This window comes from Girardinichthys multiradiatus, chromosome 18 (genome assembly GCF_021462225.1).
Source record: "Girardinichthys multiradiatus isolate DD_20200921_A chromosome 18, DD_fGirMul_XY1, whole genome shotgun sequence".
Taxonomy (NCBI): domain Eukaryota; kingdom Metazoa; phylum Chordata; class Actinopteri; order Cyprinodontiformes; family Goodeidae; genus Girardinichthys; species Girardinichthys multiradiatus.
In genome coordinates this window covers 38,937,310-38,962,282 of record NC_061810.1, presented here as the reverse complement: position 1 = coordinate 38,962,282, position 24,973 = coordinate 38,937,310, and the positions used below count along the sequence as shown (strand labels likewise).

The 24,973-nt window shown below is 37.6% G+C and overlaps 2 protein-coding genes across 2 annotated transcripts; both read left to right on the top strand.

Annotated features, from left to right (window-relative positions):
* Nucleotides 1-13,516: 13,516 nt before the first annotated feature.
* Nucleotides 13,517-17,315, top strand: LOC124884716 (extracellular calcium-sensing receptor-like). Its single transcript, XM_047392766.1, has 6 exons — nucleotides 13,517-13,707; nucleotides 13,827-14,124; nucleotides 14,330-15,121; nucleotides 15,201-15,428; nucleotides 15,556-15,679; nucleotides 16,402-17,315. The coding sequence occupies exons 2-6, from the start codon at nucleotides 13,861-13,863 to the stop codon at nucleotides 17,313-17,315; spliced, it is 2,322 nt and encodes a 773-aa protein (XP_047248722.1). The 5' UTR covers nucleotides 13,517-13,707; nucleotides 13,827-13,860.
* A 1,652-nt stretch (nucleotides 17,316-18,967) lies between these two features.
* LOC124884319 (extracellular calcium-sensing receptor-like) lies at nucleotides 18,968-23,044 on the top strand. Its single transcript, XM_047392186.1, has 6 exons — nucleotides 18,968-19,191; nucleotides 19,369-19,651; nucleotides 19,789-20,580; nucleotides 20,685-20,912; nucleotides 21,036-21,159; nucleotides 22,137-23,044. Exons 1-6 carry the CDS (start codon nucleotides 19,103-19,105, stop codon nucleotides 23,042-23,044), a joined length of 2,424 nt encoding a protein of 807 aa, XP_047248142.1. The 5' UTR covers nucleotides 18,968-19,102.
* The last annotated feature ends 1,929 nt before the right edge of the window (nucleotides 23,045-24,973 follow it).

Here is a 24,973-nt window from a genome sequence, read left to right as displayed (position 1 = left end):
TTATTTCGCCGCAAAGAAATAGTGATAAATTTAGGTAGTTATCTCGCCGTAAAGAGATTAAAAATGACTAGGCGCCATAAAGTGAACTGGATAATTTGGTTGGTAACATTCCGCCGGAAGGGAATGAAATTAAGTGTTGAATAATAAAGAGAGCTCATAAACTAAGCTAGGTCGACCATACATATTGCTGAAGGGACATAAATATGTTAAAATACTAACTGTGTTAGTGCTGTTGTGTGTGTATGGAAGACTAAGCATTTTTGGAAGAATCTTAGTAGGATTCTGCTGGTCTTGTGTTTTCTTTTGCCCAGAATAGAAAGACGTATTGGTGATTCTTGGAGATAAAGGTCGGGTTTAATCCCAGAAAATTAACACCGCTGCGAATTAGTCGCAGTAGAAGGGCATGTTAATGTCCTCTCCTTGAATCTCATGCCAATGAATTTCTATTTGGGACATTTATAGTATTGTGAACTAAAATTAAACATCATGTGGAAGAAACAAAGTAAACTAATTAACTTGGAAGGGGATGTAAAATTTATGGAGAATTATGTAAAAGGAGCAGGTATGATCTGTCATAGATGGAATAAAAAACATGGTTTCTTGGGTAAACTAAATATTAACGATATCTTAAAATTACAAAGGGATTTAAAATTAGAAATAATGAAAACCAAGAAACCAACTAAAAAGGAACAGAGAAAGGTCGAGTATAAATTCTCAGACAAATGGCTGGAACAAAGTAAATTAAGAAACATGCAGAGGCAAGATAAGGAGGAGAAACGAAAGAAGAAGCTGAGAGCTGCAGTCTTGGTGCGCCCACATGAGGAAACAGTGGTTGCATCCAGACATCGAGGTGTTCGGCCCCCTGCCGTGCAGGAAGCAGGCCGGAGGCTGGAGCACAACAAATTGAAGGAGAGATAGAAGGAGCTGTAGCAGTTCCTAAAACTTCTATAAGTAAGCAAGAAAAAATAAGCAATGCTTTTAAAACAGAAGAACAGAGCTCTTCTAGTGAACCCTGGTCTCCTAATTCCTGGGGTTGTACAGGAGTGTGAACTAGGAGTAAAGATAAGAAAACAATTCCTAGCATGTACCCAGGCGAAGCCTTAATGGCTCACGAACAGAAATTTCATCCATCTGAAATAAATTTAGAGGGAGACAAATTCCCTCGAGTTGAGGTAGCAAATCCAAACATAGGTGACGCTAATCACCGACAGCCGCCAACTATTCTAGTATATAGACCATGGACACAGGAAGACAGAACTGCTGCTTTAAAAGGTATCCCATTGATACAAGAAGGCGTGGAAGAATTTCTAGACGCTATTACAGAACTCAGAGGAAGTTTTCATCTTAATGGCAGAGAGATGCTCCAGTGTTTTACCCAGCTGTTTGGTCATCGCTGGTGCAGATCTGCAGGAGGTTTCACTGGATGCGATGACAATGGTGACATATTGGCACATAATTCACTAGATTTTAGGGACGCCTTACGCTTACTCTTTGAAAGAATTCGAAGAGTTTATATACAGACAGCAGATTATGGTAAAATCTCACAATGCAAACAGAAGGAGGAAGAAGACCCACAAGATTTCTTGGATAGGATGAGACGTGTTTTTAGAGCAAACTATGCTATACCATATGATGAAGCAGAGGCAGGAGCCTATCAGCAACAGTTGAAGAGAGGCTTTTTGCAAGGCCTTAAAATTAAACTCAGACGGTATATAGACAAACACTGGGTTCATCAAAATACAAGAACTGTTAACCAAGCTTTAGAATACGCGCAGCACGCTCATAAAACACAGCGAGATAGGAAGACAGATACGTTTGGAATGCAAGATAGTTTAATGGTTTTGCATCGCTCAGGGGCAAGCGGGCAAAGAGGACGGAGGGGATATAGAGGTCACAGAGGAGGAGGAGGGCCACGACACAGTTACACACAGAGCAATGTGTGTCTGAGGTGTGGAAAAATAGGGCATTATGCTAGAGAATATAGGACAATTTTACAAAACCCTGGCGCAAGAGATGACAATTGCTGGATTTGCAATGAGCCAGGACATTTTGCAAGAGAATGTAATGAAAAGCGGGTGGATAACCCCAACTCTACCCAGAATTGACAATTACAGCCACAGCCCCCACCTCCTCCCCCACTAGCAGAGAGAAACAGTATTGAAATTGAAGAAGTTGACATACAGCAGCATTAGAACTTATAGCACTAAGTAGGACGCAAGATTTGCCATATAAAAACATAATAATAAATGGCAAAGTATATAGCTGTTTGTGTGATACAGGGGCATGTAGAACTGTGCTAACTAAACCTCCACCCGGAGTAAAATATTCTAACACCGCAGTGCATGTTAGATCAGCAGCTGGCACATCAGAGGTACATTACCTAAGTGCACCAGTAACAATAATAGAACCTGAGACAAAACTTACTTGTCAGGCTCCCGTTCTGATAAGTCAAAAATGCCCAGTAAACCTGTTGGGAAGAGATGTTATGCAAAAGTTGCATATAAATATAGTATCAACAGAAACAGGTATGAAAGCTGTAGTGGAAGAAGATGCCCTAGTCCTAAATGAACTCTCACAGCCACATTATTACTGGTCCCTTGATCTAGGCCCCACACCAACAGCTCGAGAACTGCTGAGGAGAACAAGAGAAAAACAAACTTCCCAGGAAGCACAGTACATGCCAGATACTGAGCTCCATGTAACCATGAGATATAAAAATACTGCAGGGCCAGATTATCAGTATGATACTGTTTTTCACAGAGAAAATAATCAGACTGTTACCATACAGCATCTGTATGTTGACCCCAAAACAAGGAAATCCTCCACCTCAATCATACTGTGAGGAAGGCAGCTTCAACAGTTTAAAGGCAGTACACCTCATCTGTCATTAACTAAACCTGTGGGGGGTCAGTGGAAAGAATTAGAAAACTTTATACAACGTGCTGAAAGAGGGAGATATGAGGCATTAACAAGCTCTGACTGGAAAGTAGATCCTAACACAGGAATCTGGAAACTCACTCTAGGGTGGACAGTCAAAGTTCATCCAAAGACACATTTGGATGAGGCAAAGTGACAAATACAGGGCCTAGCTGAAAGCAAAGAGAGCAACAGGCACCCTGCCTTAGCTGCTGTCCCACCTGAACTGTGGTCCCAATCATCGACTGATGTAGGACTTATAAAGGGGTTTCCACCATATAAGGTTAAATTAATATCTGAAGAACGGCCAGTAGTTCGCCAGTACCCCTTGAAGCCAGAAGCTGAAGAGGGTATTAAGCCAGTAATACAAGATATGTTGAAGTCAGGAATATTAAGGGAAGCACCTGATGCTACATGCAACACACCTATCTTTCCAGTGCAGAAAGCCAGCACAGGAAAGTGGAGGATGGTTCAGGATCTTAGACCGATAAATAAAATAGTGTGACATGTGATTCCGGACGTCCCGAATCCACATACATTACTGCATACATTAACTCCAGATAAAAAATATTTCTCAGTGGTTGATCTTAGCAACGCTTTCTTTACAGTACCACTGCATGAAGAGTCACAGCATTTATTTGGCTTTCAGTTTAAAGGGAAAAAATACACTTACACCAGACTACCACAAGGCTTCATTGAAAGTCCACATGTATATACACAAGCCTTAAGATACGCTATGAGCACCTGTGAGGTGCCTGAACATAGTCAAGTCCTGTTGTATGTAGATATTCTCATAGCTTCAGACACTCAACAACACTGTGAGGAAGCTACTATAACAGTTTTGAAACATCTCTACCAGACGGGGCACAAAGCCTCTAGGGATAAACTGCAGTTTTGCAAGGAGAAAGTGATTTATTTGGGACATATGTTATCACAACATGGTCGTTCCCTCCTAAGTAGTAGAAAAACAGCTATACAGGAAGCCCCAAAACCACGAACTAAACAACAAATGATGTCCTTTCTGGGACTGTGTAATTTTTGCAGAGAATGGCTACCAGACTATGCAGCCATTGTACAACCCTTGCATTCTATGATCTATGGCAAAGGCATGACATTAAAAGACAAAATCATATGGACTAAGGAAGGAGAAGTAGCATTCACAGAGCTAAAAAATCTGCTTCAAAGAACAGTCACCTTAGCTCTGCTGGATTATAGCCAGCCTTTCACACTTTGTGTAGATGCATGTAAGGGTTATATGAAAGCTGTATTAACCCAACCATTTGGCTCCAAAAACAGACCTTTAGCATTTTATTCTAAAAAATTGGATTCGGTGGCATCTGGATTTCCAAATTGTTTGCAGAGCTGCATCGCAGCAGCAGAAGCTGTGAAGCAGACAGCTGAAATTGTGCTGTGTCACCCGCTCACACTGAAAGTTCCTTATTCAGTGTCACTTGTATTGCTACAAACCTCACTTCCTTTCTTGACTCATGCAAGGCATATTACGTTGACCTCATTGTTACTCTCACAACCAAATATAACTCTGCAAAGATGTGGTCCACTGAACCCTAGCACATTAATTCCAACAGCAGAAGATGGGAAACCACATTCTTGCAAAACAAAGGTTGAGGAAGACACAAAACCTAGGCAAGATATCTCTCAGACACCTCTGGAAAACTCACAAATAATCTTTGTAGATGGATCAGCATCAAAAGATGAATATGGAAAAAACAGAGTTGGTTATGCAGTAACCACTGAAACTAAAATTATAGAATCACAGGCCCTGCCCCATACATGCTCATCACAGACTGCAGAGCTGTATGCTGTTATCAGAGCGTGTGAACTATATGAAGGAAAAATCCTAACCATTTATACAGACAACCAATATGTATTCAGTTCTCTTCACCATTTTGCCATAATATGGGAAAATAGAGGGTTTAAGACATCATCTGGAACAGAATTAACACATTTTAATCTGTTAAAACGACTGCTGTTAGCTATCCAGCTACCTGCAAAGATAGCACTTTGTAAATGTAAAGCGCATCAATCTGATGAAACCATGGAAACGAAGGGGAACACCTTTGCTGATATTTCTGCTAAAATAGCTTCGAGGCTTCCCCTCACTTTGAAAATGTCAGATCTCTTATTTATAGATACAGATGTGCTGAAAGATTCACAACAATCTGCACCAGCTGCAGAAGTTAAATCTTGGCTGAATAGAGGGGCCATAAAGAAAGATGACATTTATCATTTGGGAAATAAGCCAATATTACCAAAGAATTTATACAAGACGGCGGCCCATGTGACACATGGGGTTTCCCATGTGTCGAGAGGGGGAATGATACACTTAGTAAATCTACATTTCCATACCATAAATTTTTCTGACTATGCAAAAAACCTTTGTAGATCATGTATTATCTGCTGCAAACATAATCCACAGGTGAACATGAGACCCAAAAGAGGCCAGTTCCCAGCCGCTATTCATCCTTTTCACACGATACACATGGATTTCATAGAGTTATCATGGTCAGGGGGAAAGAAATATTGTTTAGTGGTCATAGATGCATTTTCGAAATGGGTAGAAATGTACCCTGCCTAACACTGTGATGCGCTCACAGTGGCGAAGAGTTTAGTGACACATTTCTTCCCTACATATGGTATCCCACAAATCATAAGATCAGGTAATGGGACTCATTTTGTAAATAATGTAATAGAACTGTGCTCTAAAGCATTAGGGTTTCAGTTAAAAAAACATTGTTCTTACCACCCACAATCTGCTGGACTGGTTGAACGAACAAATGGAACAATAAAAAATAGATTAAGGAAAACAATGGAAGAAACAGGGAGGCCATGGCCTGAATGTCTATCTCTGGTTAAATTATGGATGAGAATAACTCCAAATCAAACTGGTCTCACTCCATTTGAAATAGTACATGGCAGACCTTTTCCTTTGCCATCAGAACTGGATGACGTAGGAAAAGCACAGCAGGAAACATCATTAGCTGAATGGATGAATAAGATGTTACAAACAAAAGAAGTACAGTTGTCCAGTAGTCTGCCAGTAAATTCTGCTCCAATTTCACAGAACAACCTGAGGCCTGGAGACCTGGTCCTGATTAAGACACTCCACAGAAAGGACTGGAGCACCCCCTGCTGGAGAGGGCCATACCGTGTTCTCCTGACTTCCAACTTCCTCTATTTGTTTATAATCAAGACAAATGAACCCTAACCTTTCTGAACCCCCCCCCCCCCCCCCCCCCCCCACACACACACACACACCCCACCCTGAATGATGTTTGAACTGTGTGTGACCAAGCATGTATAAATAAAGAGAGAGGGGGCTAATACTTTGTAGTTTGTGTTGCACAGCTACCCTTGCCGCAAGTATAACTGACTCTGTGTCGTTCCTTACCTCTGAGTTGACTAAATAATACCTATCACCCATGTTTGTCACTGATATCCCATGCTATGACAAACATGAAACCCAATAACACAGAAATCCAGTAACAAAACGCTGCTCAGATTTATATCAGGGAGGCTTCCTAGTCACACATCTCCAGGTAACTTCATAAATCACCACACACTTACTGAAGTCACACAGAGACACAAAGGAATTGTCAAATGGTGCCCTTTACATGAGACTATTGTTAGACTCACAAGACAGCTAGGTAATCTGAGCAGTGAGAACCTGGGCAGGGTAGTCAGAGTCTTCACTCAAACTGGGGAGTTATGAGTAGCCCCTCTCCAGCCTAGGGCCCCTCTTCATGGAAGAGTCCCCCCACCCCCCGCCCACCCAACGTCCAGGTGTGTGTGTGTGGTTCTAAAGGTTAGGTCCAAATTAAAGGGACTTTCTGTAAATTTCCCTGGCTATGGCCAGGAATCATGGCATGACCACCAGAAACTTGTCACTGAGCTTCTTTACACATGCCTAGCACATGTATCACACATGTATCACACATGCCTGGCTTTTTTTATCTGGTAAAGGTTCAACAGTCACTGTGGTCTGTCATCATGAACGTTACAGTATAGATCATGCCTTTTATGACCCTTTATGACTTTTTGACTGTTTCCGTCGCTGGTTTTTTAGGTCCCATTGGTGCTGAGTAGTCGAAATGTGACATGAATAGACTGGTGTTAAGTGGCAGCTCACGTTGATGGGTGAGGAGAAATGAGAAGGTGTTCGCCAAGGTAGCAGAGAGAATGACAAGCCACGGATTATACCGCACATTGCAGCAGTGCCTAGAAAAGTAAAAAAAAAAAACTCATAAGTGACTACAAAAATATTGCTGTGACTATGAATCTGAAAATATTATTTAATATTTAATAATAATATTTTAATATTTTATCAAATAATATTTCAGTCTGTTAAGAGTTGTCCTGTGAATACCAGCCTAGTAAGGCGGTGGTAATAGGACAAAATCAAAAGGGTGAGCCAAGCTCTGACATTATTGAACAGCATAAACTCTGCACACACACATAATTAATTCACACAATTTCTTAAAATACAAGAATTTATTAACAAAAATAAGTCAACACAAAGTCGCACATATTTCAATCAACAAACTCTTTACTATGCTAAAACAATCCAACTAAACTACCAAGCAGAATTAAAGAATAGGGAAGACTAATGGACTATGTACAATATAAACAATTTGATTAAAGATGTTTGAAAATTATACCCGAAAGAGTGATGCAACATTACCATGCAATGTTTATGTTTGAGAACCAAGGATTATCTTGAAGAATCTGGAAATGAAGTTAAGTTAGTCTTGGAACCAACTTAGGCAGTAATAGGCATACCTTTAGACAACCATTCACAATGCAAGATCAAAAGATCAAAATATTATTTTAATAAAATAATGTTTTAAAGAATGATCTGCTGAATAAAACCAACCTTGTGGATGACTAATTCTCAATGGTGTCTCATTAGCTACCTTTATTTATTAAAATAATATTTAAAGAAATATTATTAAGGAAATGGTAAAATATTTAAGGAGGTATTTTGGAAAAGAACCAAATCTTTCTGGAGAAATGGGCCTAAGTATGCAAGCACGTGTTCTTAGCTGTTAGCAGTTAAAGCTAACAAAAGAAGCTGATAGCTCAGCACCAGAATCAAACACACACCTTTAAAATACCGTCAATAAAAGGGTTAAAATGCATAAGCGCAGACGGCACATTATGATCAATCTTCTGTGTTTAAAATAACCCCTTTAAATAAAGTTTGTCTTAATTTTAAAAACACACATACAGAGAACACAAAACTGAGCACGTGTGCTGCAGATAGCCTGCTAGCACCAAGATAGTTGAGTTCAACACAAACAAAATCAAACTTCATAAAATGAAAAACGTTTAGATTATTTCATTCTAAATCACTTCTATCTCTCTGCCCAAATCCTAACCGTGGTGAGGAAACGTTGTCCGGGGCAACGAGGTTTGAAGAAACATCCACTGTGAACAAACGGTTATTTTCGGCTAACCTCCGTAGCTGTAGATGAAAGACGGCTCGTTCTGTCCGCCAACCAACTGCACAGTAACTGTAACCACGGTGAAGCAGCCTTGGTTGTCCTCCTTCCATACTGGGAAAACCGCTCCACTCAGCTTCGTAGAGACCACTTATCTGCAGGGAATTCTCTGGAACACAGTTTGCTTCTGCAGGCCTCAGAGAGAAAGTAAGGCAATGCTTATACCTTAATTTCCCCTTTTTCTGAATGATTACCGGGTACACAAACACTAATTCATCTGTACTTAACTCAGTGCATATGATCGATAATCGTATGACACCCTTGGATCCAGTTTGAAGAGTTTATGTCTGTTTTCCAGCTAAGAGGCATTAGCGCGCTGTGTCTCCCCTATCCCGATGATCACAGGTGTGGAAGAGAAAGACTTGTGGGAGAAGTGGGGGTTTTATACGGGCAGTGGCATCATGGGAAGTCCGCTGTTACCCCCCTTTTCCAAATGTTGGAAGTAGGCTAAATGCAATTTATTTTGAAAGTTCCAGAAAAGTTTGTACCGCATCTTTCATGTTGTTTCCATGGCTGTGGGTCCCAACAATATTAAAGACCAAAATGCCTGGAGTGGGTCAAACCAAAAGCTGTGTCAATGGTTCAAAATCATGGATGGCATCTCGTCTCCACATCTCGCATCCCGCAAGATGTGAACAGGAGGGTGGTCTGGACTCCACAAACTCAATGGGCTGACTGTGGCTCAGGTAATAGGACTTCGTCCTGTAACTGGTGAATTGCCTGTTCGAACCCCTGCTCTGTCAGTCTCAGTTGTTGTGTCCTTGGGCAAGACACTTCACCCACCTTGCCTGGTGGCGCCGATGCATGGCAGCCTCGCTTCTGACAGTCTGCTCCAGGGCAGCTGTAACTACATTGTAGCTTATCACTGTCACTGTATAAATGAGCAGATGACTGATTGTAGTGTAAAGCACTTTGGAGTCTCTTGAGACTTGGTAAAGCACTATACAAGTGCAGGTTATTTACCATGATGTGCAACAGTGAGTGTCTATTTTATTTTTGCACAGCACACGACACTGACAGCTAAGGGTGATGCTTCAAGCTAAACCTCCTATCGTCAATAGATACACAACAGGTTTTGTGCTGAGTAGAGTGAGGTTGAGCGGAGTGGAGCTGTGCGATGCTGGAACAGTGAATGGAAAGGAGCATAAGTATTATAAAAATGTGTCACAATATGGAAAATGCTGTTTAAATCTTTATTGTAGACAGACTTGCATTACTGATTATTTTAGCCACCCTTTTTATTATTTATCTGGCAATTATGAGCATCAGAAGGAATACATTTATTGATTCTCATCATTCTGTTTTACCCAATTATTCCGATGAGACACACATGTTTTGTTATGGCTTTACAACAATTTTCCTCTTGCTTAAAAGTAATACCAGTAAAAAAGAAACAAACAAGTCCAAGATTTACCTTCATTGGCATCAATGCTGTGCAAATGCACCCATAACAAAAACTAGTTGAGTTCAACTTACACAAGTTCAAACTAAATTATTTCATATAAAAGTTCACCATCTAAACATCCTGGACAAAATTTACAGTACCACTTTGAATTGGCTTTTGTGGATTTATCACTTGTTTATTGACAAAAGTTAAAATAATTATAGGTCATCGCTTTGTGCTCAATACAAACATACTGACATTGTCATCACATTTGCAGGCTGGCTTTTGCCAGCGGATTTACGGATCAGGTTAATTGTCTTCACTTTTTATTTTTAGCTCATATAAACTATTATATTAAATTGATCAAGTTAAAAAGAAAGCTGCTGTCATTAACATTTTTAGCTTTGTTGGGACCCAGCTATGGATTTCAACATTAAACTCCAGTACGAACTCTTCTGGAAGTGCATTAACCTTCTTCCGGCACAGCCAGGAAACGGGATAACTGCGGACTGTGACGCCACTACCCAAATAAAAGCACAGCTGTTGCTACATCCGCCCTCTTCCACACGGCCTTCGAAAGGGATTGGATAGGGGAGACAAGCGCGCACCTTCTTCCGGCACAGCCAGGAAACGGGATAACTGCGGACTGTGACGCCACTACCCAAATAAAAGCACAGCTGTTGCTACATCCGCCCTCTTCCACACGGCCTTCGAAAGGGATTGGATAGGTGAGACTAGCGCGCTGATGTCTCTTTGCTGGCAAACAGAAATAAACTCTTCAACTGGATCCACGGATATCATACGATCATCAATCATATGCAAAGATAAGTACGAATGAAATACTGTCTGTGTATCTGGTATTTTCATTCATGAACGGGGAAATTAAAGTGTAAGAGTTGCTTACTTTTTCTCTGAGGCCTGCAAATGCAAATTGTCCCAGAGAAGTTCCCTACAGAGAAGCGGTCTCTATGAAGCCGAGCAGAGCGGTCTCCCAGTCTGAAAGGAAAACAGCAGAGACCGCACCACCGTGTTAATGTGCAGTGTGGTTGGCGGACACAACGAGCCGTTTTTCATCCACAGCTGGAGGTTAGCGGGAAGGTAACCCTGGTTCACTGTGGATACCTTCTTCAAACTTCATCGTTGCTTGGACAACATTCCTCATCACAGTTCATGAGGGTAAGTGTTTGGGCAGAGCAGAAAAATAATAGAAAGATTTAGATTGAAATGATCTAAACGTTTTTCATCTTATGAAGTTTGGTTTTGTTTGTGTGAAACTCGGCTATCTAAGTGCTAGCAGGCTATCTGCAGCACACGTGCCCTGTTTGTGTTCTGTGTTTGTGTTTTTCAAGTTAAGTCAAACTTTACTTCAAGGGTGATTTTAAACACAGAAGATTGCTCATAACGCACCGTCCGCGCTTATGCATTTTAACCCTTATATTAACAGATGTATTTTAAAGATATGTGTTTGTTTCTGGTGCTAAGCTGTCAGCTTTTTTTGTTAGCTCAATGCTAACCGGTAAGAACACGTGCTTGCAACTAAAGAGTATTTAACAGAAAGGTTGTTAGTTTTCAAGCTAGTGAATAATAGTCCCTAAACATTATTTTACTAAATCTGATAACTAAGTAAACACCATTAAGCCCCATTTCTCCGGAAAGATTTGGCTCTTTCCAAAATATTCCCCTAATAATATTTCTTCAAATATTATGTTAATAAATAAAGGCAGTTAATGAGACACCGTTGAGAAATGGTCATCCAGAAGGTTGGTTTTATTCAGCAGATCATTATTTAAAACATTATTTTATTAAAATAATATTTTATCTGATGTTGCATTGTGAATGGTTGTCTAAACGTTTGCTGATTATTGCCTAAGGTAGTTCGAAGACTAACTTAACTTCACTTCCAGATTCTTCAAGATAATCCTTGGTTCTCAAACATAAACATTGCATGGTAATGTTGCATCACTCTTTTGGTCATTATTTTCAATCATCTTTAATCAACTTGTTTATATTGTACATAGTCCATTAGTCTTCCCTATTCTTTAATTCTGCTTGGTAGTTTAGTTGGATTATTTTAGCATAGACTTTGTTAATTGAAATATGTTTGACTTTGAGTTGACTTATTTTTGTTAATATATTCTTATATTTTAAGAAATTGTGTGAATTAATTCCATGTTTGCAGAGTTTATGCTGTTCAATAATGTCAGAGCTCGTCTCACACCTTTCTATTTTGTCCTAATACCATCGCCTTACTGGGCTGGTATTCACAGGACAACCCTTAACAGGACCGAAATATTAATATTAAATAATATTCTCAGATTAATAATAACAACAGCTTAAACCATACATTTTGGCTGAAAACCAGCCTATTAAGACTACAATTTTAATTGTGGCTACTTTTAAAGCATTCAAGTGTAGTATTCTTTTATGAACAATTGTGATTCTGGTTATCAAGTTAGATAACAAAATAGACAAAAACACAGATTTAAGAAAATCTTTGTGTTGCTCTACTTACATGTACAATGGTCTGAAAGAGAAGTTAGAAATGATAGAATGCAGCTACAGCTTCATTTCTCTGCTCATCTACACAGTAACTGCAAACCCACAGCTGGTCTCACTTTCAGCCAGCAACAGGTTCCCATGCAGTAACAATAAAACCATGGGTGCAAATATTAACTTTGTATAATATATCATATTCACAGTTAGGGCATGAACTTTCAGTTTATATAACTAAGTTTAAGTTAGAGGAAAGGTACACATTATTATTAATGGGATTTTATTAAAAACAGATATGTGAATGTGTGTGCAATAACCTTTCCAGTACCCGCAAGGACAAACTTTTTTCATTATAGGATTGTCTTTTGTTCACCCCCTTAACTGCCTGCACTATTATGAAAAATTCAAAACTATTATAACCTTGGCCTGCACAGAGTCCTGACCTCAACTTTCGTAAACACCTTTGGGATGAATAAGAACGGAGGCTGAAATTCCGGTTTTCTCTTCTAACTATGAACACACTCCTAAACCATGTGGAAGCTATTTACAAAATAGGTAAAGTTGGTATATCCGTAACAGTGGGTCCATCAACAAATTGGACCTTATAGATTAAAAATACGATGTCATCAAAGTTCATGTACATGTAAAAGTAGACAGACAAATATGTTTAGCAATATAGTGTGTTTTAAGTTGTTTGTGTAGTTTAAAATTGAGTAAAGCAGTATCCAGCTGCATCTAACAGTGGTGTAAATTAAATATAGATATGCAGTGCTTTCTGAATTAATAAAACATTATATTTGCATCTATTGTATCATCAATATAATATGGCTGAGTTAACTGAATAGTCTACCTGATGTTAGTAATGTTAATGTTATAGATATAAATATATGCTTTTTCTCAGGTTCTAGATTTAGCCACACCTCAACTGTACAGAACTTGTTGTTTTTATATCGCAGCAGACTTACATAAACAAAAAATATAATACTTGAACAAGATGACAGCCCGTCATCATGTCCCTCCACCCTCCCTATCTTGTAGTCCCACAGAAATTGTATAACTGTTGTTCATCACCTGACCCTACATTTATAAATGCCAGTTCAAGCGTGTCATTTACATAATGATTCACTGAATGGCACCCAGAGATTTTTCTTATCCAGATATCATGATATCCACACAAAGATGGCCAGAGCAGAGTTGTGCACTTTTGCATCTATTTCTGTGGGTGTCATTCTCTTTAACACAGGAGCCATTGTGCAGGCAGTTAGGAGATCCTGAAATCCCTCAGCTGTCCAAAGATGGGGATATTATTCTAGGGGGAATCTTCTATTTTCACAGTAGCTGGAAGAACAGAGAAAATACTTATTCACAAAAACCACTACCACTGGAATGCATCAGGTAACTTTAAGATGTATTATCTGTCTCTGTTTAATTAATATTAAGCCTGGGAATGTTATCAATTATTGCTGCTGTCTGTGTTTCTTACTGTAATTTGTCATTTCCCCTTCTAAATCAAGTTTAAATTTTAGAGAGTTCCAGTTTGCTCAAGCTATGCTTTTTGCCATTGAGGAAGTTAATAACAGTACAAACATACTTCCTGGGATTTCTCTGGGCTATAAAATCTATGACACTTGTGGTTCAATTACCAGAAGCATAAAAGTTGCTCTTGCTTTGAACAATGGCAATGAAAATTTATCTTTAACCTCTGAAGCACAATGTTTCAGGCCTGTACAAGTGCAGGCTGTAATTGGAGAAACCTCCTCTTCTCCTAGCACTGCAGTAGCTACTGTCATTGGAGCATTTCATATACCAATGGTGAGTATGACCTGCAAAATTTACACTATATTTTAAAAAGATGATTAATATGTATTTTAAGATTATAAAAGTAACGCATGTGAATCATACTTTTGTTTCTTATTTTACAAATAAAATTGTTAAAAAAAAATGTTTCTTATAGAAAATCTATTTTGCCACAGATATAAATATTATGGTGACCTTTATTTTGAATCTTTTCTTTTAGATCAGCCACTTTGCCACATGTGCTTGTCTCAGTGAAAAAACCAAGTATCCATCTTTTCTCAGAACTGTACCCAGTGACTACTATCAGAGCAGAGCTCTGGCTCATTTGGTCAAACAATTTGGTTGGACTTGGGTTGGAGCTGTTAGAACCAATGATGATTATGGCAATAATGGCATGGCTACATTCACTAAAACTGCCGAACAGTTGGGTATTTGTCTTGAATATTCTGTTTCTTTCTTTAGAACAGATCCTTCAGATAAAATACAAAAGATAATTAAAACAGTCAAGGAGTCCACTGCAAAGGTGATTGTTGCTTTTCTCTCCCACCGAGACATGGAAGTACTTATACATGAGCTATCCAACCACAACTTGACTGGGTATCAGTGGGTCGGCAGTGAGTCTTGGATCTCTGATTCACAGATTGCAGCAATGGATAAAAAGCACATACTGGACGGAGCAATAGGCCTTTCCATTCCCAAAGCACACGTCAGTGGTCTTAAAGAGTTCATACTTGATATAAAACCCCTCATTTTGTCCAATAATAAGTTGTTTACAGAGTTCTGGGAAGTATTATTTCGCTGCAAGTTTAAGCAGGCCGAAACTACAGAAATTCAGAAAGAGTGTACAGGATATGAAGATCTAACAGGAGTGGAAAACAGCTTCACTGACATGTCACTCATGCCTATTTTTAACAATGTTTATAAAGGAGTGTATGCAGTGGCTCATGCTCTCCATAATATTCTCAGCTGTAATAAAACATGTAACAGTAATGTGCAGCTAGATCCATATACGGTGAGAGCCATACAAACTTAAGTGATATATTATAAAGTTATGTAAATCATTTAATGAATACATTTGTCTTTTTTTTTAGATTTTACAGCACATTCAAAAAATTCACTTCAAAACAAAAGAAGAAGATGAAGTTTACTTTAATGAGAACGGAGATCCAGCTGCAAAGTATGAAATTATAAACTGGCAGCCAAGAGACAATGGCATTGTGGGCTTTGTTACAGTTGGTCTTTATGATGCATCATTTCCTGCAGACAAACAGCTAAACCTTGAAAATAAAACAATAATTTGGACACACAGCTCACCACAGGTAGAAATTTCCATTATTGTTTACTTACATTTACACTAAAATTAGAAGAAAAAAATGAAGCTTTTTAAAGACAATCTCATATTTTGTTTTAATTGTCCTTTTGGTTTGTGTTTTGTTTTTTTATTAGTTGCCTGTGTCAGTTTGCAGTGAAAAATGTCCCCCAGGGACACATAAGGTTCTCCAGAAAGGAAAGCCTGTGTGCTGCTATGACTGTATAACGTGTGCAGAAGGAGAAATGAGCAACATCACAGGTTTACTGTTCTTACAAGCAAGTTTTTCACAAAATAGAAAATTACCATTTTATATCAGTGCGTCCAGATGTTTATTCATCAACTGATTGCGTTACATTCACATATTTGTTAGTGAGTATATAGTAATCATTTAGAAAGGTGAGTCATTTTCTTATCTGTGTCCAGAAGGTTTTGAGTCCAAGTCTTTTAGTTTAGTAAAATTGTTCATGTTTTTGCTGTTTGCCTTTCCACAACTTCTTTCAGTATTTGTTAATTGTTATATGTTAATGTGGGGACGGCAGAGATGGGCTCACCTTTTAGAACTAGAGGCGACAAACTTAATTGGATAAGAAAAAAAAAAGGTTTTGACAAAACAATGAAACAGTACTGAAGTACTGAAAACAGTCTAACTAGCAAATGTCAGGTCAACAGTTCTGTCTAAGAGGCAGGACAAGCTGGCTTGCCTGACACAAAGTACAGGGGTTGGACATTGAAACTGAAACACCTGGTTTTAGACCACAATAATGTATTAGTTTGGTCTGAGAAAAAGCATATATTTATATCTATAACATTAACATTACTAACATCAGGTAGACTATTCAGTTAACTCAGTTATATTGATGATACAATAGACGCAAATATAATGTTTTATTAATTCAAAAAGCACTATCTCACTAACAAATGAAAGATATACTGTACAAAGAAATAAGGACAACATTCTAAACTTAATTTTTAATTTGCAGATGCTGTATCTTGTGTGAAGTGCCCCCCTGAATCTTGGCCAAATGTGAGAAGAGATGCTTGTATAAAGAAGGAGTCTGAGTTTCTGTCATTTGAAGAAATTATGGGAATATTGATTACTTCTGCAGCTTTATTTGGAACTTGCCTGACTGCAGCTGTAGCGTTAATTTTCTTTAGACACAGAAAAACTCCTCTTGTAAGGGCAAACAACTCTGAGCTGAGCTTTCTCCTCCTTTTCGCCTTGACCCTATGTTTTCTCTGCTCTCTGACCTTTATTGGACGGCCCTCTGAGTGGTCCTGCATGCTGCGGCACACAGCATTTGGTATCACCTTTGTCCTCTGTATTTCCTGTGTCCTGGGAAAAACAATGGTGGTTTTGATAGCATTTAAAGCTACACTTCCAGGCAGAAATGTGATGAAATGGTTCGGACCTACACAGCAGAGGCTCAGCGTTGTGGGTTTTACTCTTGTACAAGTGATCATATGTATTCTCTGGTTGACAATCTCTCCTCCTTTTCCATCAGAGAATTTTAAACAATTTAAAGACAAAATCATTTTGGAGTGTTCTCTGGGGTCATCTGTGGGTTTCTGGTCTGTGCTCGGGTACATAGGAATTCTTGCCTTGTTGTGTTTTATTTTCGCTTTTTTAGCACGTAAATTGCCTGATAATTTTAACGAAGCCAAGTTTATAACATTTAGCATGCTGATATTCTGTGCTGTTTGGATCGCTTTTATCCCAGCCTATGTCAGCTCTCCTGGAAAATTTAGTGTAGCTGTAGAAATCTTTGCTATTCTTGCTTCCAGCTTTGGATTGCTTATTTGTATCTTCATTCCAAAATGCTACGTCATGTTACTGAAACCAGAGAAAAATACGAAAAAGAATATGATGGGTAAGAGGGCTCCGAAATCATCCTGAGAACAGAGAGGAAGCAGATGAATTCAAAATCATTATTTTTTTAAAGATATTGATAAAATATAATATAATATAGATCAGTTGTTAAGCTTATTGAGGGGTCAATATATTTTAGATCACTTTCAGTTATCGTACATTTGTTAGTAGGTCTTAAAGCATCTTTGAAAGTTTCAAATAAATTCTTCACATTTTTATAAATAATGGATTTGTATTTCACAGTTTCCATTTTACCCAGAATTAGCTATAAAGGTTTTATGCATTAAGTTTTGATTGAGGAGATGTTACTGTACATTTCTTGATAATATATATTAAAAGCTTAAGAAATGCTGTATGGCTTTTAAAATTTTGTTTTTTAATTGACTTGCAATTATATAGATTCATCCCAGTAGTTTCTGCATTGTTCACTATTACAATGGTATGGTTGAATAAATTTGTCCCCCCAGCAGTAACTGGGACACCATAACGTAACAATTGGAAACTTGGATTTAAAGGGAAAAAAACAAGCTTGTGAGGGGACCGCAGCCAACACCAAAGCTGCGCCTAAAGTTCTTTAAGTACCAAAATCCATTATTTTACAACAGGTTTCACTTTTTATGTGTTCTCTGTTGTTACAAAGCACAATTAAAACTTATGACTGTGCAGATCAGAGAAGCAATGCCATGGAACAGACATTTTAGAAGAACATCATTTACATTGACTTGCTGAATCCCGCCAGAATCGTGGTGCTTTTCTATTACAGTTATTGTCACAAGACATTTTCAGCTGCCTAGTTCTACCTCCTTTCTTAAAAAAACTTTAAAAATGTAAAAATTATTTTATTTTGACAGTTTGATACCTATGTAACAATAAACAAAAGATGCAATAAGTACTGTTTTTTTTTGTGTACATAATAGGATCTATAAATATTTGTAGATCCAAAACCTAAAAAGGTTATTTTGCAATTTCCTTTCCTAATTGTAGTCTAACTAATGATAATGTGAAAATTAAAGCAAAGCCTGTGGTTGAGCAAAAAATAATACTCTGTATGATACCTAACATTTTCTGTTATAAAAAGATTTGAATTTGTCAGTGCAATTGTGTTCATCTGCATCACCAACCTGGGCCAGCATCTTGTACCTTTCTTAGAAATAGCACTTCAGGCTGCACTTTGAACATCATGTAATATGAATGTTTTGAGATACAAAGCTGAAGATCAGAAAAAGAAAAGTTTGAAAACTTATTTATTTATATTTATGTCCTTTAAAGAAAGGTGTTTCAGACAATTTAGTCATTTCTGTGGGGGAAACTAAAAAAACTGTTTTCTACTGTGAAGAAAAAAAAATGTTTGGCATAGAGTTTTCAGTTTTAGTGTTTTGTTTTGTTAACATAAATCAAAAAAGAAATACTATTTGGAAAACAATAAGTCATGGTTACATGGCAAAACTACTCTAAATAAATGTGTATTATCCTCTTAACTAGCCTTATAATAAATGTATTTTTTAACTGTCCTCCGTATCTAACTCCACCTTATAGGTCCACAGATGTAATTCATCACTGTTCTATTATTACACCTTTTGCTGCTCAAAATGGCATAAATATCAGTGTAAACCTGTCATCTACATACAGGTATATGTTGTCCTACCCATTGATTTGTATTTTTTCTCACCATGACGTCTACACAGAGGTGGCCCGAGCAGGGTTGGGCACTTTTGCATCTGTTCTTGGTGGCATCTTTTACTCAGGCAGAGGAGCAGGTGTGCATACAGAGAGGAGATCCTGAAAACCCTCAGCTAGGTAAGGATGGAGACATTATGTTAGGAGGACTTTTCTCTTTCCACACCAACTGGAAAGAAAGAGAAAACACCTACATGGAAAGGCCCCCGCCACTGCAATGCATTAGGTAAGTATTGTGAAAAGAAAGCAAAAAACGTGAGTGTTGAAATGCAACAGTTCTTTTTTTTACATTTAGAAATTGTCCCTACTATTTGTACAAATATGATAAGATTTTGACTTTTAATTGTGATAATGGTGCTTATGCCAACTATTTAAAATTGTCTGAATCAAGTTTGAATTTCAGAGAATTCCAGTTAGCCCAGGCAATGCTTTTTGCCATTGAGGAGATCAATAACAGTTCAGACATACTGCCGGGCATCTCTCTTGGATATAAAATATATGATACATGTGGATCCATTGCTAGAAGTGTGAGAGTTGCACTGGCCTTGGTTAACAGTAATGAAATGGTGTCTTCACCTTTAAAGGCATGTACAAGACCTGCCCAAGTGCAGGCCATAATGGGAGAAACTTCTTCTTCTCCCTGCACAGCAATAGCTACTGTCATGGGTCCTTTTCATATCCCACTGGTAGGTATGAATCTTATCAATTTTATCAAAAAAACTTTTATTTCCAATTTTTTTTTTTTTTTATTGCTGAGAGCAAACATGTCTGTGAAAAATGTGTTTTCTTTAAATCAAACAGCATAATTAAATGTTTCCTCTAGATCAGCCACTTTGCCACTTGTGCTTGTCTCAGTGATAAAATCAAGTACCCCTCATTTCTTAGAACAATACCCAGTGACTATTATCAGAGCAGAGCTCTTGCACATCTGGTAAAACATTTTGGTTGGACTTGGGTTGGAGCTGTAAGGTCAAATGAAGATTATGGCAATAATGGAATGGCAACATTCATTGAAACTGCACAGCAGCTGGGCATATGCGTAGAGTATTCTGTATCTTTCTTTAGAACTGATCCGTCAGACAAAATACAAAAGATAATTGATATTATCAAAGCTTCAACTTCAAAAGTGATTGTTACCTTCCTCTCCCACATGGATTTAGATGTATTATTACAAGAGTTGTCTGGCCACAACTTAACTGGCTACCAGTGGGTGGGAACTGAGGCTTGGATATTTGATTCTCAAACTGCAGAAGGAGATATTAATCACATTTTAGATGGAGCAATAGGCCTGTCCATTCCTAAAGCATATGTGACTGGTCTGAGAGAGTTCATGCTGGATGTGAGGCCACTAAACTCATCAAATACAGACTTATTTACTGAGTTCTGGGAGGCATTATTTGGCTGTAAGTTCAAACAATCAAAATCAACAGAGACTCAGAGAAAATGTACTGGAGAGGAAGACATACATAGAGTGGAAAACAGCTTCACTGACATGTCACTCATGCCCATATTTAACAATGTCTATAAAGGAGTTTATGCAGTGGCCAATGCTCTGCACAAAATGTTGAGCTGTAACAAAACATGTTACAAGCATATGCAGCTACACCCATTAACGGTGAGGTTAACAATAACAAATTCCCAATCCTTTTTAAGTGTTAAAAAAATTATCTCTTGCTAATTTCTTTGTCAAGCTACTAACTTTGTTCTGTTTTTTTTTAGATTTTACAGCACATTCAAAGAAGTAATTTCAAAACAAAAGAAGGGGATCAGGTTTACTTTAATGAGAATGGAGACCCTGCTGCAAAGTATGAAATTATAAACTGGCAGCCAAGAGAAAATGGTAATGTGGACTTTGTCACCGTTGGTCTTTATGATGCAACATTACCGACTGACAAACAAATGAATCTGCAAAACAAGTCTATCATTTGGACACAAAATTCATTGGAGGTAAAAAAAAAAAAAAAAAAAGCTAGAATAGTTATTGATGCCATTTCTGTTGTAGGTTAACACTTTTCACAGTTCCATAATATTTAAAACCTTCTTTTTTCTAAACAACATTTGTTTTTTCAGGTCCCCATCTCAGTTTGCAGTAAAACCTGTCCCCCAGGAACACATAAGGTTCTCCAGAAAGGAAAGCCTGTGTGCTGCTATGACTGTATAACTTGTGCAGAAGGAGAAATGAGCAACATCACAGGTTTACTGTTCTTACAAGCAAGTTTTTACATACAAGGTCTTAAAAACTGTAGTATTTTGTAAGAGGAAGTAATTTTGACTTTTTTGTTTATATGAAAACTGATACAGCACAGGTTTAGGAGTATTTATGTAAGCCTCTGAGTTTTAGTTTAGAACAAAAACAAATTTTACACTTGGAGTGCTGCATAGGTGATGTATTTTAAAATATCTGTGTCAATCATCCTCTTATGTATTATTGTTTATGAAAAAATATTCAATAAGAGCAGGCTTCAGTGGTACAATACATACTCTTTTGCTAGTGGTGTTTGTTTTTCAGCCAATAAAATCACAAGTGGTTTTGTTAGTGATTTTTACATCCCTTGCAGCTCTCCCCTTAAATAGCTCTTAGCCCTTATTAAATTAGGTGGGTTTTACTACAGGGCAAGGTACTCAAAAAGTTTAATTAAAAGGCCTGTTGTTTGGCTAGTGCGCACAAAGAGAAACGTCTGGTTCAACAAAAGAGTTCAAGAAACAAATACAATTACTAATTCCACAATAACAGTTCTTATTGTGGAATTAAATTCATTAACAGTTCCTTGTATAAGTATGTCAACCTTACAAATAAAGTCTTTGTGTTGGTTTAGCATGCAAAAGTTCAGAAAAATAAATAATTGTTTTGTGCCTGTTATAGGACAAAATGGAAAACAGCTCAACCAGTATGAATACCTTTGCAAGGTGCTGTATGTAAGGATGAGATTGCAAGTGTGTTTGAAACTCTGTTGAACATGATTGTAGACATGGTAAGAGAAGAAAAAGGGCATGTCCAGAATTTAGAAAGAGAAGCATTAAAGATATTTGGTCAACCCACCCTTCCTCATTTACATTACTTCAGAACAATATGTTTCAAGTGACCATGTATTCATCTTATTTATTCAAGATCAGAAAAAACAGATTAATCTAAATTGCTAGTTTAACACTCTCTTTGTTATTAATTTGCAGATTCTGTCAACTGTGTGAGATGTCCCCCGGAATCTTGGTCAAATGACAGAAGAGATACTTGTATAGAGAAGAAGGCTGAGTTTCTTTCTTATGATGAAATTATGGGAATATTGCTCACTGCTGCCTCTTTATTTGGAACTTCTTTAACTTCTTTTGTAGCATTAATTTTCTATAGATACAGGAAAACTCCTCTTGTAAGGGCAAACAACTCTGAGCTGAGCTTTCTCCTCCTTTTCTCTTTAACCCTGTGTTTTCTCTGCTCTCTTACCTTTATTGGACGGCCCTCTGAGTGGTCCTGCATGCTGCGGCACACAGCATTTGGTATTACCTTTGTCCTCTGCATCTCCTGCGTCCTGGGAAAAACTATGGTGGTTTTGATGGCCTTTAAAGCTACACTTCCAGGGAGAAATATGATGAAATGGTTCGGACCTACACAGCAGAGGCAAAGTGTTCTGAGTTTCACACTTGTACAAGTGATCATATGTATCCTCTGGTTAACGATCTCTCCTCCTTTTCCATCCAAGAACTTTAAAGAGTATACGGACAAAATAATTTTGGAGTGTTCTCTGGGCTCAGCTGTGGGTTTTTGGTCTGTGCTTGGCTACATAGGACTACTTGCCATGTTGTGTTTTATTTGTGCTTTTCTGGCTCGTAAACTGCCTGATAATTTCAACGAAGCTAAATTTATTACTTTCAGCATGCTGATATTCTGTGCTGTGTGGATCACTTTTATCCCAGCATATGTCAGCTCTCCTGGAAAATTTAGTGTAGCTGTAGAAATCTTTGCTATTCTCGCCTCTACATTTGGACTGTTAATTTGTATTTTTATTCCAAAATGCTATGTCATGCTCCTAAAACCTGAAAGAAATACAAAGAAACATATAATGAGGAAGGGAGCAGCAAAATGATTGTTGAAACCAAAAAACAATGAGATGGCTTTAATAAATACTTTGATGGTAAAGTCTTAATACTCAAACTTTAATTTTCCTTTTGCCTTAGGTGATCTGAAAATGCTCAGGAAACAATACGTTTATCATCTTATATTATGTTCAAATGATATGCCAGCCTTTAATGTGGGTTAGTTGTTTTCTGTAAATAGATTTTACACAAATGTAGTTTATTATTAATATTATTATTTTTTTTATTACAGAGCCGGTGCATATTAAAAACTTTCTGTCAGTATGCCAGCGTTAGCCAGAAGGCTATTTTTCACAGTCCCTAGACAGATGGTAAAAGTCACCCTAAAAGAATAAGAATAAAACTACATATTTACATTAACAACTATTTACAAAATAACTATTACAACAAATTTTATAAAAATACTAAAATATACATTTGTAACACACAGACCAACCAAAAACATTACATTTTATTTGATCCTGTGAAATAATATAAATGTTTTGCCTATGTTTTTTTGCGCAGAATGCCACATTGCCATGCAATCATTTTGAAATGTTGAAGGGGCTGGACAAATAAATGCTTTAGGCATTATTTTTTTGTAGTGCTCATCAATTTCATTATAATCATTATGTATCATACATCACATGATAATTTTATAATAAATGTGCTCTTTAGTCTGGATTTCAGTGGTTGCTTTTTGGCACTATGTAATTTGATCAAAATTGGGTCTAAAGGTTCATCCTCTTTTCCTAGGTTCCCAAGTTTAAGCAGCACCTGTTTTTTAGTGTAAGAGCCAAATTTCTTAATTTAAAGTATTGTTATCTGAGGATTGTATGTCTAGCTCTTTGATAGCTTTGGGCACTAACAAGAAGAGTTCTGTCATCATCCCAAGCCAGTGATAAAACACAATCATTATAAGAACTTTACCTTCTAAAATGGATTACACTAAACCCCAGAACAGCTGAAAAATGTACTTACGTTTTATAACTGGGTTCAAGATAAAGGGGTTTTTTGGTCTTGATCCCCAGTACGGCATTTGGTGTCCTGGTTAGTAAAGTATGTTAAACTTGCTAAGAAAGTTTTGGAACAGACAACATGAGAGAGGAATAGAGGGTCAACATTATAATCATGTATTTGTATCTATCACATTCATTAATAAAAGTTATGAAATATAAAAGTAAAAAGTTATCAAAAAGCTTGAAACATAAAAGCTTCAATAAACAATACTTTGAATGAGTAAAATAGGCTCTTATGCTGAAAAACTGCTGCAGTAGCATGCAACATAGTACCACTGCTTGCCATTTAGTGTTAAAAAACACCCAACTGCTCTGTTCAGAGCACCATGTTAAAGAATAAAAAGATATTGTACAAATTGCCATCTTTGTTTATGTTTTAGACCTAAAAACAGAAATTTCTTTACAGGGATAACCTGAATAAACATTCGTTTGTGCTGATTAACTGTGTCTGAGCACAGCAATCCTCAGTGACAATTCTAAAAACAACAAACAGACCCTTCTATGAATAAAAATAATATTGTGTTTTAACATTGTGCACAGTGGGGTCAGTTTAACTCGTTTTATTCTTTCAAATTGAAATGCCTTGCTCATACTTCATGACCTTTCCTTAAACGGCTTTCTTTAACAAAGTTACTTTTTGATTCAGGGATATTTGCCATGTTTCAGTATGACATGGAATTGACTGAAAGACCGATAGCTGGGATCGAAGCTGCCAAAAGGCTGGGATCTACGCAACAAGTCAGTTGAGGTGGTTCAGGCATCTGAAAAGGATGCCTCCTGGGTGCCTCTGGGCATGTCCCATTGGGAGGAGACCACAGGGCAAACCCAGTACTTGCTGGATGTAGTATATACTGTATATATTGCTTCAGACCTGTACACTTTGGGATCACCCAGAACAAGTTGGGGAGCGTCATTCAATTC

Excerpts from the sequence above, each read along its gene's own strand:
- LOC124884716 (XM_047392766.1), top strand. The coding sequence starts at position 13,861 with ATGCTTTTTGCCATTGAGGAAGTTAATAACAGTACAAACATACTTCCT. Across the intron at positions 14,125-14,329 it reads GAGCATTTCATATACCAATG|ATCAGCCACTTTGCCACATG; the intron begins GTGAGTATGACC and ends CTTTTCTTTTAG. Across the intron at positions 15,429-15,555 it reads GGACACACAGCTCACCACAG|TTGCCTGTGTCAGTTTGCAG; the intron begins GTAGAAATTTCC and ends TTTTTTTATTAG.
- LOC124884319 (XM_047392186.1), top strand. The coding sequence starts at position 19,103 with ATGTTAGGAGGACTTTTCTCTTTCCACACCAACTGGAAAGAAAGAGAA. Across the intron at positions 19,192-19,368 it reads CCGCCACTGCAATGCATTAG|AGAATTCCAGTTAGCCCAGG; the intron begins GTAAGTATTGTG and ends TTTGAATTTCAG. Across the intron at positions 19,652-19,788 it reads GTCCTTTTCATATCCCACTG|ATCAGCCACTTTGCCACTTG; the intron begins GTAGGTATGAAT and ends TGTTTCCTCTAG.